The 20,999-nt window shown below is 38.2% G+C and overlaps 1 protein-coding gene and 1 long non-coding RNA gene across 3 annotated transcripts in view; both read right to left on the bottom strand.

The window, feature by feature from the left end:
- chsy1 (chondroitin sulfate synthase 1) overlaps positions 1–19,611 on the bottom strand; it is a 185,370-nt gene extending 165,759 nt beyond the window's left edge. The window contains 2 exon segments of one of the 2 annotated variants that reach the window (NM_212678.1): positions 1,389–1,884; positions 19,013–19,611. In NM_212678.1, coding sequence (NP_997843.1) covers positions 1,389–1,884; positions 19,013–19,326 — 810 coding nt within the window. In that variant the 5' untranslated portion in view covers positions 19,327–19,611. 2 annotated transcript variants of the gene reach the window in all.
- LOC141375294 (uncharacterized) lies at positions 3,584–9,066 on the bottom strand. The gene is made up of 3 exons (XR_012383113.1): positions 7,622–9,066; positions 5,620–7,421; positions 3,584–4,544 (listed from the first exon to the last, which is right to left on the bottom strand). It is a non-coding gene; the product is annotated as an uncharacterized lncRNA (long non-coding RNA).
- Positions 19,612–20,999: the final 1,388 nt, after the last annotated feature.

The raw sequence follows: 20,999 nt of genomic DNA, 5'->3' as shown, positions 1-20,999 counted from the left end.
TGTGTGCGTGCGTGCGTGCGTGCGTGCGTGCGTGTGTGTGTCAGTCCAGATAGTTTGCAGCTGTAGCAGGTGGAAATTTGTGCGAAGAATCATGGTAGTTGTAGTTTGGTTCAGTGGTAGAATTGTAGTTCTCCAGTCATCTGCATAGGCTAGATCGCTGGTGATTGTGACAAATTTATGTAAAGAAATTGTTATTTTTTTATTTTATTTTTTAAAACAGATTTGATTTTACATGTACGGCACTATAGGATTACAAGTGGTAAAATTATTAATTTATTTACCTGAATTTTCAGCACATTTGCACTACATTTGTATGTATGTTAACTAATATGACATTTGGTAATGTGTTAGGTTGTTACAGAATTAATGAAAATAAGAACAATCAGCTTTTTTATATAAAACAATATTTAAAATAAAAATTATATGCATGTATATTTATATACAAAGAATTTAATGAGAACTACAGCTTATAATAATAATAATAATTTACTTAAACATCATGAAAAATGCACCAACAACTAATAATGATGATCCCTAAAGGGAAAATTCACCCAAAATAAACATTTCCTGTTACTTTACTCAAGCAAATGAACAGGAAAGTGTCATTTATTGGTAGACTAGACCTTTAAATATCTTTGTGGGGAAAAAATATTGTGATTTCTATGAAATAATATTGATTCTGACGTCTTCAAAAGCTCTCAGCCGCTCACAGAAAGACAAGATAAATGGATGAATGGCACATAACAGTACATGATCATCAACTTCATCTATTGGCAAGAGGATGATGACGATGATTCATCTCTCTGAGGTCAGAGGTTACCCTTTCAAGGAGCCATCGTCCAGCGCTTCACATCCTTTGAGTCACTCCATTACAGCTCTGAAAAAACAGCTAATCTACAGCAACAGTCTCTGGCATTCGCTCTACTATTGTCCAGGAAAACCTGCTCAGGTATCGGGGGGGGAAAAAACCTTTGAAGGATCAAAGCCGTCAAGCAGTTTTGATGGTGCAAAGAGCGCAGCCATTCTCCACTTCGCTTCCAACCTATAATTTCAGTACCCCGAAAATTGCAGCCCTGAGAGTTCAATGAAGAGGCAGATTTTGCGAACAATATGCATTATAAAGCTTGAGCCTGAGCTGCAGGAACTAAACCACACTAATAATTATGTCAAGGCTCTATCTGTGGTCACGTGATCACCTCAGGTTGGCCCTGTAATTACGCAAGACTGTACCAAAAAAACAGGTGTAATGCTAATTACGCTAGGGCTGCACAATATCAGAAAAAACCTGACATTGTAATTTAAACATATTGTGATGTGAATACAAAACCATATATTGTGCAGCCCTACGTTACGCCCAAAAAACAAAGCAAAACTCAATCTGCCCTTACCTCATAGGACCAGACGCACTGCACTCCGGCGAATCTGCGCACGCAGCGGCCCACCTCCACGTCCTCATGGGTGGTGTACATCTCCTGCAGGCACTGGCGGATGTGGGGAACCATCCTGCGCAGCACCTCGCGGCTCATGATAACACCAGGGCCGCCCATGCAGAAGTTCTCCCCCGGCTCCAGCGCCAGTTTGCCCAGTTCGTCGCGGGCTCCCATGCCCGTCTGGCCCAGAAAGATGGCCTCGCTGCTGTTGAGACTCCTTAGGAAACTCTCCAGCTTTTCGCTTTTGATGTAGACGTCGTCGTCGGCTCGCATGAACCACTCGAACTGGTCCAAATAGTGGTCATGCATGTATTTGAGCATCATGAAGGACTTCTTCTGCGGAGGGTACGAGTCATCCACGTTCTGCAGAGCCACAATGGGGATGGGGATGGTGGTGTCAGAACCTTCACTGGAGAAAAACTCCACCTTGCCCGGGATGGTCTTGGCCCAGGTCCTGGAAAGAGGAGAAATTCATAGATTTACAGTGTTTATTGTCATATGCACAGTAAGAAACAGGTTCCCTGTATGATGAAACTCGCTGTCCAAACTGAATCCAAATAAGGTTTAAAGTATATTAATAAAAACGTAAAGTACTTATTTAAGAAAATAGGCATGAAAAAAATTTAACATGTAGAAAATATGTTTGTGAGCATTATTACATGCCACAGCCAAAACACCCTGCAGCCCAAGACCGGTTCCTCACTGAAGCCAAGCAGGGCTGAACCTGGTTAGTACCTGGATTGGAGACCACATGGGAAAGCTAGGTTTCTCTTGGAAATGGTATTAGTGAGGCCAGCAGGGGGAGCTCAACCCAATCTGTGTGAGACCGAACGCCTCAGTATAGTGAAGAGGACACCATACTGTCAATGGGTGCCATCTTTCAGATAAGACATTAAACTGAGGTCCTGACTAAGGGTGTCACGATTTCGATTTTTAATCTAAATCGATCGAAATTTATACTCAACTTCGATTATCGAATCAAAAAATAGAATCGTCGATGCTGCCACGCCCCCATGTCACATTAGCTGTTAAATGGAAAGAAGATTGTTTCAACACATTTTTAATCATAATAGTTTTAATAACTCATCCCTAATAACTGATTTATTTTATCTTTGTCATGATGACAGTAAATAATATTTGACTAGATATTCTTCAAGACACTTCTCTACAGCTTAAAGTGGCATTTAAAGGCTTAACTAGGTTAATTAGGTTAACTAGGCAGGTTAGGGTAATTAGGATAGTTATTGTATAACGATGGTTTGTTCTGCAGCCAGTCGAGAAAAAAATTAACTTAAAGGGGCTAATAATACTGTCCTTAAAATGGCCTTTAAAAAGTTTAAAAACTGCTTTTATTCTAGCCGAAATAAAACAAATAAGACTTTCTCCAGAAGAAAAAAATATTATGAATATTTCATTGCTCTGTTTAACATCATTTGGGATATATTTAAAAATAATTTCAAAGAGGGGCTGATAACCTCAACTGTATATACATATATAAACATGTACATATATATTTTTTCTTTCTTTCTTTTTTTTTTTTTTAATGACAAGACAATGACTTGTCAGTAAATTTGTTTCTAACATTGTTTGTGCGTTTTTTTTTCTTATCAGATAAAAAGTTTATCCAACTCAGTTGTGCACATCTGTCTGTTTCAATCAAGCATTTCTATGCAATATTTAAAAGTGAGCATAAAACCGGTGGATGGAAACAGTTAATGATCATTAAAAACAAACAAGCAAACTTTAGTTACATGTAGGATTGTAACGGTATGAATTTTTTACGGTATGATAATCGTCTAAAACAATACCACGGTTTGACGGTTTCGCGGTATACGGTATTAAATAGTAATTCTCATAGCAAAGACCCTGAAAAGAATAAGAACACGTTTTCTGACTGAACAAAGGTTTTATTTCAACAAACTTTTGAAAGAACCTTTTTAATAGAACTATAGAAGTCTTTTATAAAAATAAACTGAAAAATCTCCCATTTTAATAAATTAAATTAGAAGGAATAAACAAGCAGGGTCTTTTAAGATTAGACAAAAATAAACTTAAACTGTCCTTCCTTATAAGCACGATAAATGGGAGACCAAAAGTGCAATACCAAGTTTATGGCTGTAAACATGTATTTAAAGCGTTGTTTTTTTCAGTCTAGGTTGTGATGAAGAAATGTAAGCATGTTGAGATTTTCAGGACTTAATCTTGACCGCTGAGGTGAGAGAATGTGTCCACTTGTACAATGAACAAATAAAAAAATAATAAATAATGTGTCAAAGTCCAAATAAACATGGTGCAAATCCTCAGTAAAAAAATAGATATAAATATTTACTATACTATAAATAGTTACATAACGAAACTAGATTCAATATGGAACATCCTTAGGTTTTATGTGCCAGCATGGATATGGTTGTCTGTGGATTTGGATGTGGTTGTATGCAATGCAGACAAACAGCTGCACCTTCATTTGCGTCTTTTGAAAACAGCAAGAGCAGCAGTTCGTCTTTGCTGTGTCACTGTTTTGTCATGTTTCTGTGCTGCTGTGCATGCAAAAGTACTTAGTATGAGAATTATTTCATGCAAAACTTTTTTTTTTTTTTTTTGTGTTTTATTTAGCCGCGCAGAAATGTATGCCTATCTCTCATTCCGTGTTGTTCAAAAAGCTCAGTGTTGGTCCACAAACAAAAGCTAAACCTATGCTTATTGGTTGTGATATAGCGAGTTTGAACCAATCTGGGCATGGAGGAGGGACAATGCATCAATGTATCATGTCTGGTTTGTCCGGAGACACAGTGACGAGCGTTTCTTTGTCAAATCAGCGTTGTCAAATGTTGATGACGTAACCGCACTGATTCCGGAGACTCTGAAAGTCCGCGAATGATATGTGATACAGCACTTGAAAGCTGAGATTCTCTTCTTTACGCCAATCTTTGAATTGTATGAATCGGATCAGCGGATCAAAAGTTATTAAACATTTAAGAGCAATACTTATTTTTAGCCGCGGGCGGCTGTCTCGGTCTTTAAGGGTTAAAACCGTTGATATGCAATTGTTCATGGTATGATAATCGTGCACGTTCAAATCGTGGTAAACCGTCATACCGGTATATTGTTACAACCCTAGTTACATGGTTTGCAGAATAAACCGACAAGAGCAACTGAAGACTTTGAAGTAGGAATAATGACAGAAGTTATAATAGCAAGATGAAATATTAAAGGAAGGACGGATGATTCATATGGTTTTAAAACAGAAAGCTGATGGAACTACTAAATGCAGAGCTCAACACCAGGCTAAAATGGATAGCGCTTTATTCATCCGTGACCCTGCAGGAGGACACTAACAGCAACTAAATCAATTCAGAGATGCACATGATTTAACGCTGCAACATTCCAGTCCAGACAGCCGAGCGCGAGTCTCTGAAATGCACTTCAGGGTCCCGCTTGTCAGCACGTGGAAAGGCTGCAGTGTTTTCACTCAGATAATATCCACTCTTCTTGCCAGCATCTAATTTTACCAAAACCCTACTTCCTGTTCTCTGAAGAAAAAAAAGGGGGAATCCAAAGATATACGTGTGCTAACCTCTTGCACACTTCTGCAATCAAGACACTGTGTCAGAGTGACATTCACCGCTCAAAGCAAGACAAAGAGCCAAGAGCTTGCTGCATAAAAAATGCACTAAGTGACTTTAGCTTATGCATGCAATTCAAATAATGCAATTCATTAAAAGAGAAATGCAGTGTCGCAAGCCTCTGAGAAGCACACAGCACTTCTTTTAGAGTCACCCATGTTGCAAAATCGACTTTGGAGGCTGTTTGTAGGGCTGCACAATATAGCGTTTCAGTACTGATATCGCAATGTGTGCATCCGCAATAGTCGCATCGTAATGATATTAAATAATTATTAAAGTCTATTAACTATTAAAACTCCAAAAATACAAATTTATTAAATTAAAAAGGCTGACACAAAGCGTGTAACGTTTTGAGCAACACAGCTCTTCATCAAAAAGTCAACGATATGCAATGTTGAGTTGACTTTGCAGAGTCATTTTTACAACTTAACTACAAAAACCATAATGCATGCAGTTTATTTCACTTTTATCTTTGCTTTGTTGCATTTATCTGTGCTTGTAGTTTGTTTATTACATTTTATGCATGATTCACTACCCAGCAGAGTTATCCCAATCAAAATTAATACATTCTGTAACACTTTAGGGACCAATTTTCACTGTTAACTAGTTGCTTATTAACATGTGTATTATTGAGATATTGGCTGCTTATTAGAACTTATAAAGCACATGTTCTGTATGATCTTTTGGTCTGTTTCCACTGAGTGGTACGGCTTCTCTCTTTTCTCCGCGTTTCACTCGCGCTTGTCCATTTTTTCTGAATGGATCAGACGACGGAGACACTTCAATAATCGCACTCACGTTATTATCAACAGCTTAAGTAGTTCGTTATATCAAATATAGAAGCGATCGCAAGCTCCCGGAAGAAAGCGAATACCGCTCGCACTTTTAGACGGGCTCGTAAAACAACAACAGGACACGGCAGATTTTTCTTCTTGGCTTTGTGTCTGTTCATCGAGAAGACGACAAGGTTTGTTTGAGCCCGGGTCATCCATGGCTGCTATTATATCTATATAGTATTTCCATGTAATGTCTTGGCTTTGTATTTTTAAAAAAACATGGCGGTTCCTTTGTTTACGTTCTGTGTAGATCCACGAGCTCGTGACGCATCTCTGCAACCAATCAGCGTTCGGCTGCATGTGTAGCTCTACCTTTTGGTATCCTTTCTCCTGTTTGGTTACCTTTCGAAAAGGGTGCCGAAAAAGTGGTATGGTACGGTTTGGTTCGTTAAGCTTTTGACAGTAGAAACGTACTACTCAGTGGAAACGGGCCATTATACAGTATTTGTGCGTTTAAAGCATCTGTTTTGTAAAAAGTGTTTCTCATATGATATGTGAAAGACCTGCACAGCTTTACTGTAGACATTTATTCGAGTGAGAATGACGTCGTCTGAAGCTTGTCATACACCACACACCATTAGTACCCTTTTGGCAGTGGAAACGCAAGCCTGATAAAGATGACCCGCACCGACCCGTACTGTACCACTCAGTGATCATGGGGCATTATTGTACATCAGATTCAGAGACTTCTCAAGCACATTCTGGAGGCACAAAAGACTTTTACATCTTGTTGAAAAGCCAAGCCCTTTAAACAGCTCCTGTATAAAACTATAAGCACTTAATTGTAGGAAATTCAGAAGCGTCCGTCATAAACACTCCTGTGATGCTCTGGCTTTTTCCACCAAGGCTAAGCCCTGGCAATTCACCTCGAGAAACCTCTGTTCCAAGGAAATACTGCTGATTAAACGGATGACATAAACGCTTGCATCAGCACAACTTCTCCATCCCTGCACAAATTACCATGGTAACCACCACAGCATTAACACAGGGACCATGCAAACACTATTCCAACAATAATAGTGCGGTAAACCTGTATGTGCCATATCAAATTGAGAGGAAGATACTGATGGAGGATTCTGCATTCAATTACTATGACTTAACAGAGCGAACATTGTCTTAGTAAATATGATATCTTTGAGGAAACCAAGTGTTTATAGGACACGCATGCGGTGTAAAAAGGTTTAGACAGGCGAAATAAATGATTCAGCATAACCTTGATCAAGTCCTTGCTGTGAATCACTTTAGTAAACACAACCACCATCAAAATAACAAAGCATTAGTTTAGTAGTACGTGTTAAAATGGCATTTGGCAAACGTGTAATCGAAAAACAAGAGAAATTTTGTGAAGGCTCCTACATTGTTTGAACAAGATTAAATTAAAGGGACAGTTCACACAAAAATCTCCCCCCAAAAAAATTTCCCTCACCATTTAATCATTTAAGTGGTTCTTAACATGAATTTCTTTCAAGATAAAACAATATAATAGAGCTGCACAATTAATCGTAAAAAGATCGCAATCTCGATTCGACCCCCTAGACCAGGGATGGGCAAACTCGGTCCTGGAGGGCCGGTGTCCTGCACAGTTTAACTCCAACTTTAATCAAACACACCTGCTTATAGATTTCTAGTGATCTTGAAGACACTGATTGGCATGTTCAGGTGTTTTAGATTAGAGTTAGAGCTAAACTATGCAGGACACCGGCCCTCCAGGACCAAGTTTGCCCACCCCTGCCCTAGACGATCTTAATCCAGCATTTCTACGTTTCTGTCAATCATATTTTCAAGTTCAGGAGAGAAGCAATGGTGGCTGCACAAGTCTTCACATTGTTTTGCATACGTTGTTCAACAACGTGGACATCTCCAAATGGTGTTGAAAGAGTCGCATGCTGTATTTATAAGATACAATTCACCTCAAAAATGTCATTTCTGTCTTCATGTAATGTATTTACAAAATCACACATGACGCAAGCTGACCGTCAGCTGTTACCACAGAGGGGGTGAGCGGGCGCGCGCCTCTGAATGAAGTTTACTTTAGTGAAAAGAACCTGCATAGGCTTTGAATTACAGGTAATAAAGTTGTAAATACCATTCAGTTTGTGGCACAGAGTTATCATTTGGGAGACTGGCGCGAGTGAAAATGAAACCGAAAGCGCACACAGTGTTGCCAGATGTAGCTGACTGATTCCAGACCAAAAAGTATCCAAAATCCGCCGAAATGTTAAAATACCCACCCAGTCTTCTGTATTCACGAGAATCACGTCAGTGAAAGATTTTAAGCAAAAATGACAGATTGTAAGCAGATGTCTCAAACACAATAATTCAACATCAGAATTATCATCAGCATTAATGACCAGGACAAATCTGAAGTCTGTTCAAGTCCATCATTCCTGGGGTCCGTTCTTCGTACCTCTCTTAAATGATCTAAGATTATTTGGCAGATCCTGGATCTTTTAATCTTGATAACTGATCTCTCGCTAATTTGCTTCTTCAAACAAGTTCGCGAATCAGATTAGAATGTCTGGATAAACTGATCTGAGATCGCTGCGTGTGTTGTGAAGGACAGATCTATCGATCCTCGAAATCATGATCAGCAATGCAACGATTGTCTGACGGCACAGCAGCGTAATGACATCATCTGATTAATATTCAATTATCCATGTGAGCAAAATGACATAAAATTAGCAGAAACAGTTTGTTAAATATGACATGCAATAATCTTCCACATATGTTGTGAGCTGCAGGCTTTACACTTTCAATCGTCAAGAGTATTCATCATGTATTTCAATGCAAATCAATGTATTTAGTTCTACATTTAGAAAATATTTTCTTTATTATTGTAGCTGTTTTTTAATCGGTGTAAAGAATAACTGGTTGTTTACAAAAGCGTTTTTATATTGGTAAAGGCGTCTGCAACTTTTGTGAAGCATCAAATCACCGGCATATTAACTATCAAAACATGTTTATGACTGGATAAATGTATTATTGCTTTAAAAAAAGTCACATATTGTGCATTTCTATTATACACAATTTGTACTAAAGCGATCTAAAAAGTTCATATCAATAAGTTTTCTCTTTGCACCACCAGGTGGCAGTCTTTGTACTTTCATTTCGAGGGTGCAGATTGCATACGTTTTATTAATATGTATAACTTTATTTATTTTATTAATGACTATAACTACATATATATATATATATATATATATATATATATATATATATATATATATATATATATATATAGTTAAAAAATATGTACCATTTTCCCAAGTGTATATAACTACTACTGTAAGAAAATATCAGAATTCAGAAAATACTTTCTCTATTATATTATCTTTGCTTAAACTGAGCCGATCTAATCCTGTTTATATGAATTGAACCTGCTCCCGATCAGGTTTGACCTAGCAGAACTGTTGCTATGACAACAACTCTCAGATCAGCTTTGAAGAACGAAACGATCCTGGATCGTGTCAAATCATCAATATCCAAATCCAGCTAACTGAGTAATCCACGTACGAAGAACGGACCCCTAGTCTATACAAAATTGAGCATTTTAACCAACAGTACAGCTACACAAAGCCTATTGCTGTTTTACCACACGTTTGAGAATAACAATAATAATACCCTACTCATAACCTTTATTTTACATCTACAGAATCGTGAGAAAATTGTGATCTTTAATTTAGGCAAAAAAAATAAATAAATAAAATTGCGATTCTCATTTTATCCAGAATCATGCAGCTCTACAATATACAATATACAAATGTTCGGGAGAAAAACTATGGAAGCCAATAGCTGTTTTTCCAACACTGTTGCGCTCTCTCACAGTTGTGTTCAACTATGCCTTTAAAACTTAATAGAAGTAAATAACTTAGCTAAATTCACACTCAATGGTGCCTTAAAACTGATCTATACATCTAAAAATGCGAGACACAATGCTCAAATGTTTACAAAATGAATAATAAATTAAATAAGTAAAAAACATATAAAAATAAATAATTATTTACAGGACTGAGGAGGCTTTCATGCCAACAACATGCAACTGTGTTGGTGCCAATGGCATGGTGGAAAGTGCCCCGACACATGCACTCCAGTGTTCACAGCAACCTGAGTTCGATTCCCGCCTCGAGGTCCTATGCCGATCCTTCCCCTCTCTCTGCTCTCCTCTCTTCCTGATCAATTCTCTCTACTGCCCTGTCAAATAAAGGTGAAAACCTCTAAAAATAAAAAATAAAATAAAAAACAACAAGCAACTGTAAATAAAAACTTATCCCGCCTCCGAGTTCTCCTTATTAGTCCACTGATTTTAACCTGACATTGAGCAGCACGGTGTATAAAAGTTCAGATGGCCTAAATACACAGCACTCATGTGCAAGACTGTCCAAAAGACACGACGTGTGAGGATAATTGTCACGCATATTTTGCAAGTGTGTATTTACACAGAAACAGAATGGAACCGTAGCGCATCAGAATACACATTCAGTTTTATCCAACATTTTTGTATTCGACAGAAGAAAGTCAAACAGGACTGGAACAAGGAGAATGAGCAAATCATGACGATTTACATTTTGGAGGAAACTGTCCCCTTTAAAATGTTGCAGAAGTAATCAACGTAACTTATTCACAGCCTTATTCGCTCGTTCAAACAGAACACAAATAAAGATGCGAGACACTGCACTCAGAAAGATATTTTAAATATTATATTCAATTAATTTTAAAAAATTATATATTAAATATATCAAAAAACAAAACAAATAAATAAATAGCCTCCTCATCTAGGTTGTCAAATTGAACCATTTTCATGAATTGTGCAACTGTAACATCAAACAGAAAACTTAAACAGGTTTGGAACAAGTGCCAGTGAAAATTTACCAAATTTGGAGGAAACTGGCTTTTTAAAACTTTACCGAAGTAATCAATGCTACATATGCCGAGTTCAGACTGCATGATTTTCAAAGTAGTCGTGTCACAGATGTTTTCACACTGCATGACTATCTGGGCTAGCGTTTCGTCGCTGCTTTGTTTACACTGCAAGATGGATCGGCGACAGGGACATTCACATTGCATGACTTTACTATAGGAAGAATCGCCGACAACTTCGTCATCCAAACTACGTCTCACAGCCAAAAACATGTACTATATCTTTTGTTATTAACTACATAATGAGAAAGAAGACTTTAATGGGGTAGAAAATTTACATATTTGCTCACGTGGGTTTGAAGAAAATTAGCCATTTCTCCTCAACTTTTTTTTACTTTCTGTATGAAACAGACAGAGTGCTCCAGACAAACCTCCACTAGTTTTTCCTCCATTTCTTGGGTCTAAATAAACCTAAAATGAGCGCTTTTAACTTCTCCCTCAATCTCCCGCTGGCCTGCAGGTACACACACACTAGTGAAAGCTGCTCTCTCAGAGGCTGTTGGCGATCGCTGATGTTATTTTCAGTCAAAACTCAATTCACACGGCATGATTTGAATCGCCGACAGCTCCAGATATTTAGCACGCCAAATATCTCACAAGCATCAGCGACTCATCTGCGATTCTCTCAGATCGCGTCTTACGTGCATGAGCACCGATTTGCCCGTGATTTCAGGCATTTGTCTGCGATTTCTCAAAAAACTTTGGCAAGTCAAAATCCGAGCTAAAATCATGCAGCCTGAACTCGGTATTATTCACCACGAAATTCACTCTCAAGGGCCTGTTCAAACAGAACGCAACTGAAATTGTGAGATGCAGTGCTGAGGAAGATTTTTAAAATATCGTATTTAATTATTTAAAAATACACATTAAATATAATTAAAATAATAATTAAAAAATAAGTAAATATCCTCCTCAGCCATGTTGTCAAACTGAACCGTTTTCAGGAAATGTGAAGCTAAAAACCAAAAGCTTGCAAATCTTGCCCCGCCTCAGAGTTCTTCTGATTGGCCCACTGATTTGAAACTGACATAGAGCAGCACAAAGGGCTCTATTTTGACGGTCCATGTGCAGAGCGCAAAACGCAGAGCGCAAACGCTTTCAGGGCGTGTCAGAACGCATTTTTGCTTATTTAAGGACGGGAAAATCTGCTTTGCGCCGTGTCGCATGGTCTAAAAGGGTTGAGTTTATTTTCTTAATGAGTTATAGGTGTGTTTTGAGAATAAACCAACCAGAGTCTCATCTCCCATTCCCTTTAAGAGCCAGCTGTGTCGCGCCAATTTACAGGACGCAAAGTAAGTCTAAGTGGAAAAAATGAGCATTTCACTAACAAACAGTTAACAGTTGACAGTTTTTTAACAGAAAACTGTTAAACAGAGCATCTACTGCGTGAGAATGAGAGATAATGGATCACTTTCACTTTTGCTCTTGGATAGGGAAACCTTTACGCACAGACACCAATTAGCCTATAAATAATTAATTTTGTTTGTTAAGCGCAAATATTCGTTTCAAAACTATTTCTAAATTCAGTTCTGATTTCCAGCAAACGAATAAATGAACAATAAAAACGAAGTGTGCACAAAAACCTGAGTTATATCCTAAAACACATGCTGTGCCCCATATGGTCTAAAACCTAACAGGTGGGCAAATCTAAGCTTGTTTTTAATAAAACAAATATAAATATGGATATAATAAATAATACTGCTAATAATAATAACAACATTATACAAAAGCAGATTGTTATGAATGAACTGAAAAAGCCTCCCGAGATGAAGAAGACATAAAAGCAGTGATTTTTCATATTCATGTAGGCTAGAAAATAATATGTTTTGTAATATTTTAATCCTTTATATTTATATTCTATATCTATTCTTATTATATCCTATATGTATCCTAATATTTACATTTTTTCATATGTAAAGATATTTGCCTATTGCTCTCTTGCGTGTATTAAGCAGTGCGTAAGCGAGGTGCAACTCTGCGCCGGAGTTTAGACCGGGTTAGTTTTGGTCTAATGAAAAAATCTATTATAGATTCTCAAAATAGCAACGCGCCAGCGGTCCGCCTTAGAATGCCTTCCTTTTTAGACCAGAACGCCTATGGGCACACAAATGAGCGCAAATGCATTTGCACAAATGCAAACGACTCTTGCGCCAAGCTGAAACTAGCAAAAGACTATTGCGCCGCTCCTTGCGCCACACTGCGCTGGGTGTATGATAGGGCCCTATGTGTAAAAAGTTGAATTATTTTAAGATTTTTTTTTTTTAACGTAGAAAGTCATTTTGTATTTTTAGATGGCGACTTAAAAACGTGGCACTCCTGTGCGAGCACCTACAAAAGACACGTTATATTTTACAAATATTTACAAAGAAATACTTATAAAAGAAAATTTTTACAATATTTATAAAGAAAAACAATGGAAAAGCAGCACATCTGCATACACTTTTTCTAAAAATGTACACATTTTACACAGACGTGGTTTAATGCAGCTCAGAGGTGCTGTGAATGCATTCACACAGAAATTACAGCGGTATAATTTAATACCTGGGGCTGAGGAGGGTCAGAGGAGGCATAATTTAGCCTGGCTTTTATGTGGCATTGTGTCATCTCATTGAATGTTAAACAGGCTCAGAGCAGCCCTAACTCTGCTGTGTAATGACGCCTTACGACTATTCAAAGGAAACAATGATTACAATGGTAAGTCTACATACAAGAATGTGCTAATTGTTATGGTAATTAAACAGCTGACAAAACGATTCAGCATAAACCCTGCGTCTCTCCATCCTTTAACCATTGCCTCACCCAAAACAGTCACAACAATAAAAATGAGCCAAAAATGACATCAAATATGAGAGAAATGTTATGAGAGAGGACCTGTAAGACCGGCCATGGCCACAAAACCATCCAATTATAGTTACTTTTACTGCAACAGTGTAACTTAAAGTCATTCTTAAAGGCACAGTTCACCAATTTCTGTCAATTTACTCACACTGCTCTTTTCACACACCTGTTGGTATTTCTTCTGCTGAACACAAAAGAAGATATTTTGGTAACACTTTACAATAAGGTTCATTAGTTAATGCATTTACTAACATGAACAATACATGTACAGCCTTTATTAATCATAATTGAACATTTACTGATGCATTATTAACATCCAAGTCCATGCTTGTTAACATCAGTTAATGCACCATGAGTTAACATGAACTAACAATGAACTACTGTATTTTCATGAACTAACGTTAACTAACATGAACAAAGACAGTAGTAGATGTATAGTTCATTGTTTGTTCATGTTAGTAAATGCATTAACTAACATTAACTAATGAACCTTATTGTAAATTGGGACCGATATCTTTGAAGAACCTGCAACAACTGACTTCCACAGTATTTGTTTCAGTCAATGGTGACCGGTTTTCAGCATTTTTCAAAATATCTTCTTTCGTGTTCAACAGAAGAAAGCAACTTATAAGGATTTGGATCAACTTGAAGGCAAGAAACTGAGTACATTTTAATTTTACCATCCAGTTTAATCTCTTTAACTATTAAAATCGAGGTATTCACCGATCATATGTGTGCATTTATTGCCGTATATGTATTGCCAAACAGAATCTGCGGACATTTTTAGCTATTTCTGCACAGAATTTTGTAAACAATCTGCGGATTTATGCGGAATGATTTTGGGAGTGTTGAAACTAATTATTTAATGTATTTAACAAAAACAATACCTTTAATGACTTTAAATTAATGTTTACAATGCAAATCCAAATAGATCCACTTAATTGGTAAATAAAGCAAGTCTGTCATTTAATATCTCTACTAAAAGACAGAAAATATTACTGTACAATCTGTACTGTAAATAAACCATAAAAACTTTTTTATACTTGTTAATAACATTACTGAAATAACTTTAAAATCTGAATAAATAAAGTTCACACACATTTACAAAAAAAAAAGGACTTGATGGTACGCAGATTTCATGTGGACCTATCTATGTTACAGCTGTACTGTTATTTATTTTACTCACCTTTCACAGCCCTACATGAGTTCATTTCATCTGTTGAAAACAAAAGAGATTTTGAAGAAAGCCAAAAACCTGTAACCAATGACTTCCATAGTATTTCTTTACCCTACTACAAAACTCAGCAGTTACCGATTTTCAGCTTTCTTCATAACATATCCTTCCTTCAGTGTTCAACAGAAGAAGAACCTCAAATGTTTATAACCACTTGAGGGTGAGAAAATCATCATATTTTGAGGTGAATTGTCCCTTGAACCATCATAACCAGTGGTCACCAAACTTGTTCCTGCAGGGCCGGTGTCCTGCAGATTTTAGCTCCAACCCTAATCAAACACACCTGAACAAGCTAATCAAGGTCTTGCTAGGTATACTTGAAACATCCAGGCAGGTGTGTTGAGGCAAGTTGGAACTAAACCCTGAAGGGACACCGACCCTCCAGGACCAGGATTGGTGACCCCTGATCATAACCATTGAAATCACAGCGGTCACCATTCATACATGTGCATTCATTTATTTACCTATATGCTGCCACGGTGCTATTATTAATTGATTTACTCGTACTTCACAAACCCTTTTGAGTTTCTTTTTTCCAAAGAAAACAAACAACAATATTTTTAGGATGAAAACCTGTAACCATTGACATCCATAGTATGTCTTCTGCCATACTACGGAACAGTTTCCAGCTTCTAAACTTAATCTTCAGTGTTCAACAGAATAAAGAAACTTGAGTAAATTGCTGTATTTTCGGGTTGAACTGCCCCTTTAACCATCATAACCGTTAAAATCACCACAGCCACTATTCATATATGTGCATTTATTCACCTATACGCTGTCAGTGCTGTCATTAATTTACTCCAGTCACAAACATTAAAGAGTTTCATCTGTTGAAAACAAAAGCAGATATCTTGAAGAATGCGAAACCTGTAATCACTGACTTCTATTGTGTTTCTTTTCCCATAGTACGCATCTCAACGGTTACAAAGCTTGCATAATATATTCTTCAGAGTTCAACAGAAGAAAAAACCTTGACAGTGAATAAATGTACACATTTTTAAGTGAACTGCCCCTTTAACAGAAATAACCGTTGAACTCATGGCGGTCACCATTCATATGTGAGCATTTATTTACCTATATGCTGCCACTGTGCTGTTATCCATCTACCCACCAGTCTCAAAACCAATAAGTTTCTTTCATTTGTTAAAATGAAACAGACACTTCGAAGATACAAACCTGTAACCATTGACTTCCATAGTATATTTTCCCTACAACGAAAATCATCAGTTAACGTTAACAGTTTCCAGCTTTCTTCACAATATATCCTTCAGTGTTCAACAGAAGGAACTTATAAATGTTTATAACCACTTGAGGGTGAGTAAACTGGCATATTAATGAGTGAACTGTCCCTTTAACCATCATAACCATTGAAATCACAGCAGCCACCATTCATATATCTGCAGTTATTTACCTAAATGCTGCTATTCAAAACCTGTAACCATTGACTTCCATAGTATTTATTTCCCCTTTCAACTTGCAGAGCTCACTGGTTAGTACCTTCCAGATATTCTTCAACAGATATTCTTCAGCGAATAACAGAAGAAACAAACTTAAGGATGAGTATTGGTCATTTTTTCTGCTGAACTGTCCTTTTTAACTGTCGTAATCGTTAAAATCATGTAACCATTGTCTTCCACAGTATTTATTTCCTCTTCTAACTTACAGAGCTCAATGGTTAGTAGCTTCCAGCTTTCTTTAACAGATATTCTTCAGCTTGCAACAGAAGTAACAAACTTGAGGGTGAGTATTGGTCCTTTTTAACTGTCGTAATCGTTAAAATCATGGCGGTCACCATTCATTCGTGTGCATTTATTTACCTTTATGTTGCCACTGTGTTGTTATTCATTTACCCACCCGTCACAAACCTTTATAAGTTACTTTCAACTGTTGAAAACGAAAGTAGATATTTTGAAGATGAAGACTGTAACCATTGACCTCCATAGTAGATATTTTCCTGGAGATATTACATCTCAATGGTTACAAAGCGTTCTTCATAATATATCCTTCAGTGTTCAACAGAAGGAACTCATAAATGTTTAAAACCACTTGAGGGTGAGGAAATTGTAAATTTTAGAGTGAACTGTGCCTTTAAATGTCATAACCACTGACATTACGGCAGTCACCATTCATACGTGTGCTGTTATTTACCTAAATCCTGCTATTTAAAACCTGTAACCATTGACTTTCACAGTATTTAGTTTCCCTTCTAACTGACAGAACTCAACGGTTAACGTTGGTGGTTACCAGCTTTCCTCAAAATACATTCCTCAGTGTTCAACAGTGAACTGCCCCTTTAACCGTCATGACCGTTAAAATCACGGCGCTCACCATTCATACGTGTGCATTTATTCACCTTTATGTTGCCACTGATCTGTTATTCATTTACCCACCCATCACAAAAACTTTACATAAAGTTTCTTTCATCAGTTAACAACAAAAGTAGCTATTTTGAAGATGAAAACCTGTAACCATTGACTTCCATAGTAAGTCTTTTTCCGTCAACAGATCTCAATGGTTACCAGCTTTCTCATAACATATCCTTCAGTGTTCAACAGAAGAAAGAAACTCATAAATGTTTAAAATCACTTGAGGGTGAGTAAATTGTCATATTTTTGAGTGAACTATCCCTTTAACCATCATAACTGTTAAAAACACAGCAGTCACCATTCACCATTTCATGCATCCATTTACCGATATGTTGCCACTGTGCTGGTTTTTCATCTACCCACCCATCTCAATACCTTCATAAGTTACTTTCATCTGTTGAAAACAAACATGGATACTTTGAGGACACAAACCTGTAACCATTGACTTCCATAGTATATGTTTTCCCTACTTTTCAGCTTTCTTCATAATATATCATTCAGTATTTCAACAAAAGGAACTTATAAATGTTTATAACCACTTGAGGGTGAGTAAATTGGCATATTAATGAGTGAACTGTCCCTTTAAATGTCATAATCATTGACATTACAGCAGCCACCATTCATACATGTGCAGTTATTTACCTAAATGCAGCTATTCAAAACCTGTAACCATTGACTTCCACAGTATTTATCTCCCCTTCTAACTGACAGAACTCAACGGTTAACGTTAAGCTTTCCTCAAAATACATTCCTCAGCGTTCAACAGTGAAAGAAACTTGAGGGTGAGTGAATGTTCTTAATTTTGAGTGAACTGCCCCTTTAACCGTCATGACCGTTAAAATCACGGCGCTCACCATTCATACGTGTGCATTTATTCACCTTTATGTTGCCACTGATCTGTTATTCATTTACCCACCCATCACAAAAACTTTACATAAAGTTTCTTTCATCAGTTAACAACAAAAGTAGCTATTTTGAAGATGAAAACCTGTAACCATTGACTTCCATAGTAAGTCTTTTTCCGTCAACAGATCTCAATGGTTACCAGCTTTCTCATAACATATCCTTCAGTGTTCAACAGAAGAAAGAAACTCATAAATGTTTAAAATCACTTGAGGGTGAGTAAATTGTCATATTTTTGAGTGAACTATCCCTTTAACCATCATAACTGTTAAAAACACAGCAGTCACCATTCACCATTTCATGCATCTATTTACCGATATGTTGCCACTGCTGTTTTTTCATCTACCCACCCGTCTCAATACCTTCATAAGTTACTTTCATCTGTTGAAAACAAACATGGATACTTTGAGGACACAAACCTGTAACCATTGACTTCCATAGTATATGTTTTCCCTACTTTTCAGCTTTCTTCATAATATATCCTTCAGTATTCAACAGAAGGAACTCATAAATGTTTATAACCACTTGAGGGTGAGTGAATTGGCATATTAATGAGTGAACTGTCCCTTTAAATGTCATAACCATTGACATTACAGGAGTCACCATTCATACATGTGCAGTTATTTACCTAAATGCAGCTATTCAAAACCTGTAACCATTGACTTCCACAGTATTTATCTCCCCTTCTAACTGACAGAACTCAACGGTTAACGTTAAGCTTTCCTCAAAATACATTGCTCAGCGTTCAACAGTGAAAGAAACTTGAGGGTGAGTGAATGTTCTTAATTTTGAGTGAACTGCCCCTTTAACCGTCATGACCGTTAAAATCACGGCGGTCACCATTCATACGTGTGCATTTATTTACCTATATGCTGCCACGGCGCGGTTATTCAGGTACTTCTGCGCGGTCATGACGCCCACAAACAGAAAGCTGCTAGACTGGGGCACTGAGGGCTTCTCGGTACCGGGCATCAAGACCCCTCCGTACTCCTTCTTCATCATCATCATCATCCCTCCGCCGCCTCCGCAGCCTCCCGCGCCGCCGCCGCTCGCCCGCCGCTTCTGACCCGCTTTCTTCAGCTCGCTGGCCCGGGGCAGGATGAGCCTGGACGCCAGTGTGAACCCGACCACCAGCCCCAGCAACACGCTAAACCAAGATCTGCGACTCCTTCCTGCCATTTCAGCTACTAGTCGCTTTAATTTGTCAGAGTTTTGTTTATTAAACGCCGCCCGTTGCTGCTGCTGCAGTCCCGTCCACAACGCTGGGTTTGGGTCCGAGCATGGTCACCGCTCCGGTCCCCATAAATCACCAACCGCTGCCATCTAATCACACACTATCCGCTCCGGAAGAGCCATGACGGGGTTCGTAAAGGTATCTCCGTGATTTCGAGCCCGAGTCGGTGGGTAGTCAGGAGCAATTAACGGTTTGTTGCGGAAAGAAGTGCGGCTGCATCCTCATTCTCGAGACTCTCTCGCCATTGTGAGTGAGCGCGAGTGCTTGAAACGCGTCTGCGGCGACGCGGATCTACGTCGGGGGTTTTTGACACGCTGGAGGCGCCGTAGCTCGATTCTGATTGGCTGAGGAGAGCAGTTGCGCACGGTTAGGTGCTGACGTTTCAAGCATGGGGAAAAGCGTTGCGTCTTTTTTCTCCGCGTTCATTTGAAAGATTCAACGCGACGCTTTTATTTAGGATCACATGTACTTGTGTGTGTTTATACATACATTGCTATTATTTTTATTAATTGTGTCGTACGTTAATCTCCTTAATTCTCCATTTGTGGAGACAATAAAAGTTATGAACTGAGTTCAGTTGAATTATTTCGATTAATTTTAATTCAACACATCGCAATTTCAGATTTCATTACAGTATTGGAAACAAGAGGTCTAATGAAAAGTTGTTGATGTGAATTTAAACTACATCTAGCCTCATTTGAATAAGTAAATAGTTGATTCGGGTTTAATACACACCAATCGGCCACTTTATTAGGTACACCTTACTAGTACGGGTTGGACTCCTTTTGCTATCAGAACTGCCTTAATCCTTCGTGGCATAGATTCAACAAAATACTGGAAATATTCCTAAGAGATTTTGCTCCATGTTGACATGATTTGTTGGCTGCACATCCATGATGTGAATCTCCCGTTCCACCACATCCCAAAAGTGCTCTATTGGATTGAGTTCTGGTGACTGTGGAGGCCATTTGAGTACAGTGAACTCATTGTCATGTTCAGGAAACCAGTCTGAGATGATTCACGCTTTATGACACAATGGTGCATTATCCTTCTGGAAGTAGCCATCAGAAGATGAGTACACTGTGGTCCTAAAGGGATGGACATGATCAGCAACAATACTCAGGTCGGCTTTGGTGTTGACACGATGCTCAATTGGTACTGGACTCAAAGACTGCCAAGAAAATATCCCCCACACCATTACACCACTACCAGCCTGAACCATTGATACAAAGCAGCATGCTTTCATGCAGTTGAGCCAAATTCTGACCCGACGATCCGAATGTCGCAGCAGAAATGAAGACTCAGATCAGGCAATGTTTCTCCAATCTTCTATTGTCCAATTTTGGTGAGCCTGAGTGAATTGTAGCCTCAGTTTCCTGTTCTTAGCTGACAGGAGTGGCACCCGGTGTGGTCTTCTGCTGCTGTAGCCCATTTACCTCAAGGTTGGACGTGTTGTGTGTTCAGAGATGCTCTTCTGTAGACCTTGGTTGTAACGAGTGGTTATTTGAGTTACTGTTGCCTTTCTATCTGCTGGAACCAGTCTGGCCATTCTCCTCTGACATCTGGCATCAACAAGGCATTTGCGCCCACAGAACTGCTGCTCACTGGATATTTTCTC

This window comes from Danio rerio, chromosome 7 (assembly GCF_049306965.1).
Source record: "Danio rerio strain Tuebingen ecotype United States chromosome 7, GRCz12tu, whole genome shotgun sequence".
NCBI lineage: Eukaryota > Metazoa > Chordata > Actinopteri > Cypriniformes > Danionidae > Danio > Danio rerio.
Note: the sequence above shows the minus strand (reverse complement) of the source record. Positions and strands in the feature narration are given on the sequence as shown.